At 43.6% G+C, this 13895-nt stretch overlaps 1 protein-coding gene across 1 annotated transcript in view; it reads left to right on the top strand.

The window, feature by feature from the left end:
* The window catches only part of LOC120045156 (E3 ubiquitin-protein ligase Siah2), a 29576-nt gene extending 17053 nt beyond the window's left edge, over nt 1-12523 (top strand). Inside the window, exons 2-3 of the mRNA XM_038990084.1 lie at nt 8402-8982; nt 9284-12523. Of these exons, the coding sequence (XP_038846012.1) occupies nt 8402-8953 (552 nt within the window). The 3' untranslated portion in view covers nt 8954-8982; nt 9284-12523. The remainder of the gene's footprint in view (nt 1-8401; nt 8983-9283) is intronic.
* Nucleotides 12524-13895: the final 1372 nt, after the last annotated feature.

The following is a 13895-nucleotide window of genomic DNA, read 5'->3' as shown; positions in this document are numbered from 1 at the left end:
GGAATTAAATCATGGGTCCCTGATGTGTACTACACAGAAATGCATAATTGGACATTGCAGAACACAGAGTACAGTACAATAACTGTACTTTACTTTACTTTATTGTATTTTACTTTACTCTACTGTGCTCTACTCACTGTACAGTAAGTTGCTGTACTGTACTCAGTACTGTGCTCTACTCACTTAACTGTACTGTGATATCCAAACTTGTGAAACATTCGTCTATGATAGGTTCAGATTTGGTACAATCCATTAACATCAAGGTCAGGGTAGACTGACCAAATTTCAACTACTTTTCAATGGCCATGGACTTTCAGTGTCGGTCGGTGCTCAGTGGGTGAGGATGCTGGTTACAGTAAATGGAAAGAGGGGGCTCGTGGGTAGGTGTCAGTAAGAACTGGGAGAGGTGACATTTAACTGGAGAGAGAGGCAGAGTTGTCGAGACTGACTGTTTTAACACTTTTGGTTTAACCAACAAAGACAAAGAAAACAGTTATGAGCTGACCATAACAGTATGCCAGTGAAAAGACGGTAGAAGGTGGCCCAACAGTGGGTTTGTGTCTTATGATTTCCCATTGCAGCCAATTCAGTTGCAGTAATGGCGTTAGTGATATTTATTTTGTTGGTAAATTGGTAACGGAATTACAAGTTTTAATCACTTAATAAACAATGTATATCAGTAGAATCACCAATTTATTGGCAGGACAACCATTACTTGTTAATTCTGTGAACTTTCATTATCCTCCCTCATGAGGTAGAGAGATTAGAAAATATCTTAGATATGTGGTGGGTTTTGTTAATGGAATTACAAGGCAATATATCAAATGTATTTACATAGTCCTTCTTACATCAGCTGATATATCAAGGTGCTGTACAGAAACCCAGCCTAAAACCCCAAACAGCGCAGGTGTAGAAGCACAGTGGCTAGGAAGAAACCTAGAGGAACCAGGCTATGAGGGGTGGCCAGTCCTCTTCTGGCTGTGCGGGTGGAGATTATAACAGAACATGGCCAAGATGTTAAAATGTTCATAAATGACCAGCATGGTCAAATAATCGTAATCACAGTGAACAGGTCAGGGTTCCATAGGCAGAACAGTTGAAACTGGAGCAGCAGCACGGCCAGGTGGACTGGGGACAACAAGGAGTCATCATGCCAGGTAGTCCTGAGGTATGGTCCTAGGGCTCAGGTCCTCCGAGAGAGAGAAAGAAAGAAAGAGAGAATTAGAGAGAGCATACTTAAATTCACACGGGACAGCGATCCAGGGCTGGTAAAACCCTGGATCATTGTTATTCTAAATCCGCGACGCATAGAAGGCCCTCCCCCGCCCTCCTTTTGGAAAAGCTGACCACGACTCAATTTTGTTGCTTCCAGCCTACAAACAGAAATTAAAACAAGAAGCTCCCGCGCTCAGGTCTGTTCAACGCTGGTCCGACCAATCTGATTCCACGCTTCAAGACTGCTTCGATCACGTGGATTGGGATATGTTCCGCATTGCGTCCAACAAAAACATTGACAAATACGCTGATTCGGTGAGCGAGTTCATTAGAAAGTGCATCGGAGACGTTATACCCACAGCAACGATTAAAACATTCCCAAACCAGAACCCGTGGATTGATGGCAGCATTCGCGCGAAACTGAAAGCGCGAACCACTGCTTTTAACCAGGGCAAGGTGACCGGAAACATGACCATATACAAACAATGTAGCTATTCCCTCTGCAAGGCAATCAAACAAGCTAAGTGCCAGTATAGAGACAAAGTAGAGTCGCAATTCAACAGCTCAGACACGAGGTATGTGGCAGGGTCTGCAGTCAATCACGGATTACAAAAAGAAAACCAGCCCCGTCGCAGACCAGGATGTCTTGCTCCCAGACAGACTAAACAACTTCTTTGCTCGCTTTGAGGACAATACAGTGCCACTGACACGGCCCGCTACCAAAACCTGCGGGCTCTTCTTCACTGCAGCCGAGGTGAGTAAAACATTTAAACGCGTTAACCCTCGCAAGGCTGCAGGCCCAGACGGCATTCCCAGCCGTGTCCTCAGACCAGCTGGCTGGTGTGTTTACGGACATATTCAATCAATCCTTATCCCAGTATGCTGTTCCCACATGCTTCAAGAGGGCCACCATTGCTCCTGTTCCCAAGAAAGCTAAGGTAACTGAGCTAAACGACTACCGCCCCGTAGCACTCACTTCCGTCATCATGAAGTGCTTTGAGAGACTAGTCAAGGACCATATCACCTCCACCCTACCTGACACCCTAGACCCACTCCAATTTGCTTACCGACCCAATAGGTCCACAGATGACGCAATCGCAACCACACTGCACACTGCCCTAACCCATCTGGACAAGAGGAATACCTATGTGAGAATGCTGTTCATCGACTACAGCTCAGCATTTAACACCATAGTACCCTCCAAACTCGTCATCAAGCTCGAGACCTTGGGTCTCGACCCCGCCCTGTGCAACTGGGTACTGGACTTCCTGACGGGCCGCCCCCCAGGTGGTGAGGGTAGGTAACAACATCTCCACCCCGCTGATCCTCAACACTGGGGCCCCACAAGGGTGCGTTCTCAGCCCTCTCCTGTACTCCCTGTTCGCCCACGGCTGCGTGGCCATGCACGCCTCCAACTCAATCATCAAGTTTGTGGACGACACTACAGTGGTAGGCTTGATTACCAACAACGACGAGACGGCCTACAGGGAGGAGGTGAGGGCCCTCGGAGTGTGGTGTCAGGAAAATAACCTCACACTCAACGTCAACAAAACAAAGGAGTTGATTGTGGACTTCAGGAAACAGCAGAGGGAGCACCCCCCTATCCACATCAACGGGACAGTAGTGGAGAGGGTAGTAAGTTTTAAGTTCCTCGGCGTACACATCACGGACAAACTAAAATGGTCCACCCACACAGACAGCGTGGTGAAGAAAGCGCAACAGCGCCTCTTCAACCTCAGGAGGCTGAAGAAATTTGGCTTGTCACCAAAAGCACTCACAAACTTCTACAGATGCACAATCGAGAGCATCCTGTCGGGCTGTATCACCGCCTGGTACTGCAACTACTCCGCCCACAACCGTAAGGCTCTCCAGAGGGTAGTGAGGTCTGCACAACGCATCACTGGGGGCAAACTACCTGCCCTCCAGGACACCTACACCACCCGATGTCACAGGAAGGCCATAAAGATCATCAAGGACAACAACCACCCAAGCCACTGCCTGTTCACCCCGCTATCATCCAGAAGGCGAGGTCAGTACAGGTGCATCAAAGCAGGGACCGAGAGACTGGAAAACAGCTTCTATCTCAAGGCCATCAGACTGTTAAACAGCCACCACTAACATTTAGTGGCTGCTGCCAACATACTGACTCAACTCCAGCCACTTTAATAATGGGAATTGATGGAAATTTATGTAAAAATGTATCACTAGCCACTTTAAACAATGCCGCTTAATATAATGTTTACATACATTACTCATCTCATATGTATATGTATATACTGTACTCTATCATCTACTGCATCTTTCCATCTTTATGTAATACATGTATCACTAGCCACATAAAACTATGCCACTTTGTTTATATACCCTACATTACTCATATCATATGTATATACTGTTCTCTATACCATCTACTGCATCTTGCCTATGCCGTTCTGTACCATCACTCATTCATATGTCTTTATGTACATATTCTTTATCCCTTTACACTTGTGTGTATAAGGTAGTAGTTGTGGAATTGTTAGGTTAGATTACTCGTTGGTTATTACTGCATTGTCGGAACTAGAAGCACAAGTATTTCGCTACACTCGCATTAACATCTGCTAACCATGTGTATGTGACAAATAAAATTTGATTTGATAAGACAGGAGAAATACTCAAAATATAACAGACTGACCCTAGCCCCCCGACACAAACTACTGCAGCATAAATACTGGAGTCAGGAGACACTGTGGCCCCATCCGATGATAACCCCGGACAGGGCCAAACAGGCAGGATATAACCCCACCCACTTTGCCAAAGAACAGCACCCACACCACTAGAGGGATATCTTCAACCACCAACTTACCATCCTGAGACAAGGCAGAGTATTTCATTAACTAATAGAAGGTAAACGGCTTTTCCAAAACGAAATATGTGTTGATGTTAGTTGGCAGGGGTCTTTACGTCAACATTATTGTGTTTTTGATGTATTTCTGATACCTTTTTAAGACTTTTTCTGGCAGATGTTTTCCAAGACCCTTTTTACATCTGTTTATCCAGAAATCAAAGCCTTTAATTATGCCTACATTTTAAGATGGGAAATGGTTGAAAATGTTATCTATGCCTTAATCTCCCCAAAACTATTAACTTTTAGCTTTTCGACACGCTCCTTTGAACTTCATGTTGGTCCTCATGGTTCCTTTTCGATGGAAATACTCTCAAGTCAAAAGCTGTCATCAAAGACCAACAAAGAAGCATACAGAATTTTAGAAAATATATGTACATTTAAGAATGTCAAAGCAGAGGGATACAAGCCAAGGCGGTTTATCGAACTTCTGTTTTGATTCAACGTGAACACGTAAGTCTAGGAAACGTTCACCAGCAGCTCCAGTCAGACTCCCCTCGCTGGCCAAGCTCACTGCACATGATTTGCAACTTAAATGTGGAAGTTCATTAATTCAGCAGCCAGTGGCTGGGCTGACCTTTGTGCCTCTTCAAAGGTTTGGCCCGTTTCCTGGCAGGAACCCAGCCCCATCTCTCTAGACCAGGGATCATCAACTAGATTCAGCCGCAGGCCTTTTTCTTTTTTAAATACAACCACCCGCCAGTTGGGGAAACACCGTTCTAGACCTTGCCCCCTGCCTCCGTTCCAGCCCACGTACCCTTGTAGACCTATCTCCATCCCCATCTCCCCAGACCCAGCCTCAGCCCACCGCCTCAGCCCCATCTCGATCTGCCCAGCACCAGTCCCATCCCTATTGCTAGCCCTATCCCCCAGCCTCCGCCATATCGCCCCCACCATGCAGCCCCATCCCAAGCCAGCCAGTACTAGAACGATAATGCTTTAGTTAGGACTTTAGCAGGTCTCCAGAGCCCAGGCCCGGGCTAGATTAGGTTTAATTAAAATAAGCACGAGGGAGAGGAGGAAGAAAATAGCATTTACCGCCACTGGGCAAATTTACCAGCTTTTGTTAATGTCAGGGGATTGCCAACAAACCAGTTGGTTTTTCACTCCCTGGTTTAGAGAGCTAAATTGATTTTAAAAAATTGTGTGGGTGAATAAGTTTCGAGGGGGTTGTGTGTGTGTGTGCACTACGTCATTGATAGTGTAGAGAAGTGCAGTTGACATGAAAACCCTGAGACTCTGTAGCACCCCACAGAGAGAGGCCGGGCTATGACCGGTCCGACACACACACACACACACACTGGAGAAGGAGTAGATGGAGGTAGGACACAGTGTACAATCACTGTTATTGTATTCAGAGATGACGAGGAGAACAAAGGGGTTTGATCCAAATGGAGCAGGGACATGCTACATTCTATGAGATGTAAAGTGAGCACTGCTCAGTTGTTTAGCGAGTGTTAATGTTTTGGTGGCTCTGAGGAAATGTGACCAATTTTGATGGACAAGGTTTTTCAATTCAATTTGCCTAAATTAAATTCATTGGCAACATTGGGGCACTCTACCAGAGGTCCTCATTTACCCCTTCTCCCTCCCAACCCCCTAGCACACACACCCCACATCAAGGAGGGGAGAGGAGGGAGTGAGCTTTATCACAGACGGCATGCCAACAGGATTACGGCAACAAATCCTGTCAATCACTCATTAATAAAGGTGGATAAGAGGATCAGCTTCCCCCAGGGACTCAACCAGTGAAACAGACTGACTTCTATACAAATATTTGGTCTGGGAGAGAATGAAAAAGGATACAGAGGAATTTGCGTGACTGCAAGTAGGCCCATTTGAAAATCCGAATGGAATGACGTTTAACCAGATTGTTAGGTTAATAATTGGGAAACGTTTAATGGACAGGGGAATCAGTATTTGATTTTAACCAACATTTTCTAACCCAAATAGTTGCAGTTGTGTGTGTCTGGCCCCTGATGGTTTTACTACCCAGCTACCCTATATATAACGCACGGTTTGTCGGTCATGCTTCTATTCTCTCAAATGGTCCAGTGGGTCCAATAGCTATGTTCTATCACACCAAGTGGGAAGCCTCTAATCTGCCACATAGATTAATATTTAATGGGGCAAATATTAAAACTTGCCCCCTAGGCCAGTTAACTGCAGGGTTGTGCTCAATTCAGAATTTTGAATTGACTCCCATTCAACTCATGAGTTGAAATTTGACTTGATTGGCCACACCCCACAGGATGTAGAATTTGAGGTTCATGAAGTAGAATTTAATTCAGTGCAATTCAAAGAAATTCCACTCTGTCATAGAACATGAGATTTTCATTGTATTTGACACACTTCCAGATACCAAAGAATATATCACTTTTCTATGGAAACAATGTTCATACTCTTTTGCCCTTAGTGCTTAGAATAGCCAATTATAATTTGAGGGTTACTAATGCATTCTGGAAAATGTCAACCATATTTTATATGCATGTGTATAACGACATGTTTTATGTACAAGATGTATATTTATATAGATTACACCTAATATAGAAGAGGCATTTGAATTTCATTGCATTCTATTTCCTTTTAATTCATGTTTACTATTTAAAATGTAAATCCAATAATTTAATTGGAATTTGAGTCATTTTCAATTCTGAATTGACCACAACCCTGGTTAACTGGGGCCAAAACACAAGCATATCTCACACCATGTCACCCCACATCCTCCCTCGGTCCCCCTCCTTCACACGCTCCCATCCTTTCAACCCCAGGTTAAAAGGAGGACACAGCACATAGGCCCTGTTGGAATGCTTAGAAAAATGCATCCTTTCTTCCTTCCTACCTTGCTTGGAGTAATGACTGATCTAACAGAACTGAGTGGGTATATTGTGACATTTGCTTCAATTCCTTCCTGAAGGAAATTCAAATTCAAGTTTTCCATCAGACAATAGGTTGTCTATCTATCCCAGGTTATCCACCTTAATGACATCAAATGGATCTCCTGTCCTTGTGTTTGTAGCCCTTCAGGACGTGAGTCCAGCTCTAGTTCAGCAGAAGCCCTCTCCCTCCAGCCTTATCAAGGCCAAACAGCCAAATCCGCCCCCTCTATGCACCTTTCATTAGAAAATCCACTTATTACTCCAACCATTCAATACCTCCCCAGCATTCCCAGAAATGGAGGATCTACGCACATGACATGTCTTCACATACTGTCTCTCCTCTCCTGCTACACTCTATCTTTACTGTTATCTGCTGATGATTCAGTATGTGCATTTCTTTTAAAAACATCCCTGCTAACGATGTCATGTGTCTCATTTAGTTGAATGGCCTTGTATTGCATTGTTTTCATACATTGTTTCATTACCATCGAATCTTCTAAGATTTGTCCTGCCTAACATCTCCGTTGATGTGTTTGGAAGCTGTAGTAGTGCCAGAGGGTTTGTCTAGAGAGGTGCTGCTGCTGTTCAACTAGATTAAGCAGCCGTATGAGGAGGAGAGGGAGGGAGAGCATACCAGTATGACCTTCATTGGTATTCCCTGTCGAAGATGATCAAGGAGAAAGCCCTGTACTGGAGCCATGCAATTCATCTCTTCTTGATTGACCTGAGCCTCTCCTCCTTTAAAGAGCATGCATGCCTCACACCAGCTCATAAGCATGCACACATAAACATCTACAGGCAGCCGCTTCGTCGTCAAACACGCACACCACACACGTACACATCACACTCTCGTACCCTGACACTTTCACAGCTGGCATTTACACTCAACCTTGTCTCCCTCATCTGTGTAGCCTTAGTTTTCTATGCATGACATTGGTTGGACAGTAATGTCTCGCGAATGGTAATTGGTGATATTACAATCTCATGGGTCTTTTGATTAACATTTATCTTGATCATGTTCTTCTCCTCCCCCCACTCCCTACCCTCCTCATTTTATCTACTACTCTTCACATGCTCTCCCTCACACCCCCTCCCTCCTCCATGTCTTTGTTCCCTCTCTCTTGCACTCTTTCCCTGCCTCTCTCTTTTCTCTCTCCTCCCCCACTTTTTTTTTCTCTCAATTTGTTCCTCTTTCGTTCCCTCTCCACCAACATCATTCCTTCATTTCCTCTTTTCCCCCCCATCTCCTTTTGTCATCTTTTCTTTTCCCTCTCCCATTCCATCTTTCCTCTCCCATCTTTGGCTCATTCAACTCCACTCCACTTCAAGCTTATTGTCATAAACAAGAATAGGTTATCAATCAACCTACCTAAAACCAAATTGTAAACGATTGTCATTCTCTCTCTCGCTCTCCCCCCTCCAGTACGCATCAGCCGGCTGCCTGTTGTCCCTCCACCACAGTGAGAAGCCTGAACACGAGGAAGTGTGTGAGTTCCGTCCCTACACATGCCCGTGCCCCGGAGCTTCTTGTAAGTGGCAGGGCTCCCTGGAGGCCGTCATGCCCCACCTGATGCATGCCCACAAGTCCATCACCACCCTGCAGGGAGAGGACATCGTCTTCCTGGCCACAGACATCAACCTGCCGGGGGCTGTGGACTGGGTCATGATGCAGTCCTGCTTCGGCCACCACTTCATGCTGGTCCTGGAGAAGCAGGAGAAGTACGAGGGCCACCAGCAGTTCTTCGCCGTGGTGCTGCTCATCGGAACGAGGAAGCAGGCCGAGAACTTCGCCTACCGCCTGGAGCTCAACGGGAACCGGCGGCGCCTCACCTGGGAGGCCACGCCCCGCTCCATCCACGACGGTGTGGCAGCTGCCATCATGAACAGCGACTGTTTGGTGTTTGACACGTCCATCGCTCACCTGTTTGCTGACAACGGCAACCTGGGGATCAACGTCACCATCTCCATGTGCTGAGCTGCTCAGATGTGGAAACACACACACCCGTGCGTAGAAGTTACACACCTCTCATTCTCAGACTTACTCACAAACCAGTATACAGTTACTGACTGCTGTGTGATGCAGTAGAGGTTTTGTGTGTGAGAGGACGGGTAGGAGATCGAGAGGATATATGTGTGTGTGTGTTGCTGCTTGAGGCTTGTTGGCTCCCCATAATGCTTGAATGGAAACTGGCCTGTAGCGTAGTTTCAAGGTGTGTGCCTGTTCTCTCATTGTGTGTGATGGAGACAGTGTACAGTAGCTTACATGTGGTGGGCTTGTAATGATTGATTCCCTACCTGTGCCCAGGTGAGTTTGCCTTGCTCCCAGGACCCCACATCCCTCAACTGCTCCAACCCCGCTCACCCCCACCACCTCTTCTGCCCAGCCAACCGGTGCCAGGCAAGGAGGGCACTGCCCAGGGTAAGAAGGGGCGGTCCGTCAATCTGCTTCCACCCTGCAGATTCAGAGAAGCTCCACTTCAACAGCCAGTGGCCCCTGCAGATGCAGCTTTCTAATCCTCACAGCGAATCAAGTTTCAGTAAATTGGACAGTGGACAAATCGGGGCTTCAGAGACGCATGTGGGCAGAGTCGGGGCCTGATGGTGACCAATGCGCTGCCTCCCAGTCTGGGTTAGTGTGAGCTGTGGGGTTGCTCATGCTCTGCTAAAGGATTACACAGACTACTAACCAACTCCTTACTGTTCAAAACAGTAAGATGCAAAACGCAACCATTTCCATAAGTATGTCATGCTTATTAAAACAAGCCTATGTTATGTCCAGAGTGTCTATGAAATGAAGATGGTGACACTGTAACTGAGAGGTTGTGTGTATAATATACACTGAGTGTACAAAACATTAGGAACACCTTCCTAGTATTGAGTTGCACTCCCTTTTGCTCTCCGAATAGCCTCAATTTGTTGCGGCATGGACTCTACAAGGTGTCAAGTATTCCACAGGGATGCTGGCCGATGTTGACTCCAATGCTTCCCACAGTTGTCAAGTTGGCTGGATGTCCTTTGGGTGGTGGACCATTCTTGATGCAGACGGGAAACTGTTAAGCATGAAAACCCCAGCGGTGTTGCAGTTCTTGACACACTCAGACTGGTGCGCCTGGCACCTACTACCAAACCCTGTTCAAAGACACTTAAGTATTTTGTCTTGACCATTCATCCTCGGAATGGCATACATATACACAATCCTTATCTCAATTGTCTCAAGACTTAAAAATCATTCGCTAACCCATCTCCTCCCCTTCATCTACACTGATTTGAAGTGGATTTAACAGGTAACATCAATAATGGATCATAGATTTCACCTGGTCAGTCTGTCATGGAAAGAGCAGGTGTTCCTAATGTTTTGTACACTCAGGCGATTGATCCTGATTGTAAGCATATCTGTCCAGCATGTAGAATAAAGAAAGATTAGATTTTTTGGTCATAGGCGCTCATCATAATGTATCATAAAGGTTACATAATGCCATCATAATGATGGTATGAAACCTGTCATAACCACTGTTTGGTAAAACCCTAGTGCCTAGTTATTCACATGGATTCTGTATGACAATACAAACAACAAAAGTAAAACAAACTTAAGTTGAATATTTACATTCTCAAACAACAAAAGCATGTTACTTCTCCAAAGTCACAAGTTCTGTTGTTTATACCCTGACTGATTGAAGGTTAGCTTGTTTGCTAACAATGAAGTCCCACGCCTTTTTGTATGGTCATTTTTCATTTAAATCCCTGAATGAAAGACCGGACCTTTGGGACTGTAAGATTCTATCTTACATTTTGGTCAAAAATGAGTTATTCAGATAGTTACTCTTTTGGTGGTCCTTTACATGTGAGAGAGGTCCAGTTTGTAATGAAAAAAAAAATGAATAAATTGTAAGTTCTATTTGCGCAAACACCTTTTTAACTTTAAGGTTCTATCTGCGATCCAATCACAATGCTGGGTTATCAATCAAAAATAATTGCATGTAAGCTGATATACTTATTGAGTCATAAAAGAGTAAGACATCACAAAACAGTTCTGAGATCTGGGACTTGAAAAATACTCCATCTAAAAACAATATATTTTGCAGATAGAACCTTCTAGTCCCAAGTTCTTGATTATTATATCATAGGTTCTGGTCCTCTTTTTCAATTCGATTTTTTTTCTCACCACTTTTTCAGAACAATGGCCATAATTTAAGGTAAAAACTAATAAATACAGGTGCAGTAGAGCATATTTTAGGCACTTAGGAGAGGCATTACTGTTTTTGTCTTGTTCTATATCAATACGAAAACCTCCATGGAAGGGGTATTTCACTGAAATTATAAACTTACCAGATTTTATTGATTTAATAGCAAGTAGTTTACTGACCTTGTGTCAGAGACCAGAACATTATCAGTTTACTCATCCAGAGCTAAGCTTTAACAATGTTACTAGTTCTCTGTAGGATATAGTGTATTTGCCATTTTGGGGAACGCTTTAACAAATGTGATGAATGTTAATTAAGAAAGAATAATTCACTACAAAACAGTTCTGAGATGTGTGAACTTTTATGCTCAATATCTCAGAACTGCTGTGCGCAGATAGTCCCAAGGTCTCGAGGTGTCATGTCATATTTTAGATAGCATTATGTTCACTTCATGACACAAGTCAAGTCACATTTTATTGTGTGTGTGCGTTTGTGAATACTTCAATGTTTGCCTGAAGATTAGGTTATTGTCAAAGTTTGTAAAGCACTGAGAAGGTTCTGGAGCAAGTACTACAGTACCACCACGGTTGGGATTATATATGCTGTGTTTTTCTCTGAATACACTCCTTACCAACAGAGAACAGTATGGAGGAGGCACGCATTTGTAAATACACACATTTTCTTATTTGTTCCTATGTGTAACAATTCTCTTAATCGTTGATCCTGGTTTACCTTCAGTTATTTTATGCTCTGATATACTGTATTATGGGGGTAGTTTTCCTCTTGTCAGTCAACCCACCACAGCCTTACTTTTGTACGTATCCTAACTAGCATGCCCTGCGTTGGGAGGGCATCTCTGAGGACTAACTCAGACTGACTCAGACCAACCCTTAGTGTCTTGAACAGACTCTCGGTTTGAGTGGACTTCGGGGCAAAATCCTGTGACAAAGTGGGTAAAAATGGGCATCCCATAGTAGTCTAGCCATGTACCTTCGCCCTCACCTGGCATCATAGTAACCGAACAAGTACCCACCTTTCCATGAAATACCTCTAATGACGTCGACCACGGATATGTCTGTAATCCAACAGTCCTCTCCTGCTCGCTCTCCTGATGTCCTGCATGGGGGGAGGGATCCCGACTACTTGCCCACAAACCCCTGCAGTATACCCAGAAACACCCTCTGCCAATCACCTCTGCTCCACTGCTCTCGTCTTTCTTAAAAATATTTGAAATATGTAAATATTTTCTAAAAGATGTATGAGGATATTCTGTTAATTTCAGCGCTATTTATGTGTTCACGGTTACTCAACTGTTGTACAGAGGTTTTGAGGTTATTTTGAGCTGTTGAAACTTCCTGACATTCTGCTCTAGTGGTCAGTGTCCCTGTTTTACCCACTGCCTGGACAGACATTTCTGCCAACACAGTCCTTTGGGAAGCACAGCTCTGCAATCACTATGGTTTATCTGTAATGTCAGCAAAAAATGCTAACTGTGACGGTCATATTTTCCTAAGATGGACTTTAAGCCTTTAATGCTGCGTCAGTTATCATGATCAGTTGCCATGAGTCATCGAACTGCAGTCTTTTATTTCTTTTTACCTTTATTTAATCAGGAAGTCATACTGAGACCAATGTCTCATTCACAGATTAGCCCTGATTTACAGAAAATACACACATAAATGCAAGCAGAAAGAAAAACATGGTCATAAAAAACAAACGCATACATTCGTAATGATCTGTTTGGCATTTAATTAATGTATTGTTAATGGGGCAATAGGAGATCAAATCAGTGAAAAGAAAACTAAGGCAGAGACACTGTCCACAAAATGAGATTTCAGGATTTCATGGTGCATTTGTTTCCACTTTGCAAATTGAAAACACCTTTTAGGTCTACATCACCATTACCTGACAAAAACATCTGTCAACATTCATAAGCATTCTATCATCTAACTTAAAGTAACTGTCCAGGAAAAATCTCACTTTTTAAAAGCTCATCTGTTCACTCATAGCCAAATAATGTTGTTGATTCGTTCTATACTTGTAATTGTGGCCAAAGCATACATTTGAGGAAAAAAACCACTTCAAAAACATATATCTGAAACAGACTGTTTAAAAAATGCTTGCTATTTCATCATAGAGGAGGATGTCAGGTTTTTGGCCGAGACGTCTCATTGGCTGAGCTGGCCAATCAGCAGTTTACTTGTCATGAATACTTTTATTGACCGGTAATACCCCCACATCATTCAAACACAGAAAACCAGATTTTTAACATAATGTCCACCTTTTGGAAGGGAAACTATTTCATTCATATTGTAATTAATTATAGATCATAGAAATCTGGAAACACTGGACAGCTACTTTAAACATACGATGGCAGTTAGAAATATAGAAATCCTTTGCAGGTACTGTCATATGAAAACCAAGTCTTAGAAATGCTAATGAATACCTAGGCTGTCATTACAGTGGGTATCATAAATATTCATCCCCCTTGGATGTATTTACAAAGTGGGATTGAAATGGATGTAATTGTGATTTTTTTGTTGTCATTATACTACATGAAATACTCAATGTCGAAGTGAAAATAATTCTACAAATGAATAAACATTTTATAACTCAAATATAGTCGTTGCATAAGTATTCACCCCCTAAATTAGTTCAGGAGTAAATTTTGGCTTAACAAATTACAAAAATTACATGGACTCACTCTGTGTGAAATAATAGATTTGACATACATTT

Source organism: Salvelinus namaycush, chromosome 3 (assembly GCF_016432855.1).
Source record: "Salvelinus namaycush isolate Seneca chromosome 3, SaNama_1.0, whole genome shotgun sequence".
In the NCBI taxonomy this organism is placed as follows: domain Eukaryota; kingdom Metazoa; phylum Chordata; class Actinopteri; order Salmoniformes; family Salmonidae; genus Salvelinus; species Salvelinus namaycush.
Note: the sequence above shows the minus strand (reverse complement) of the source record. Positions and strands in the feature narration are given on the sequence as shown.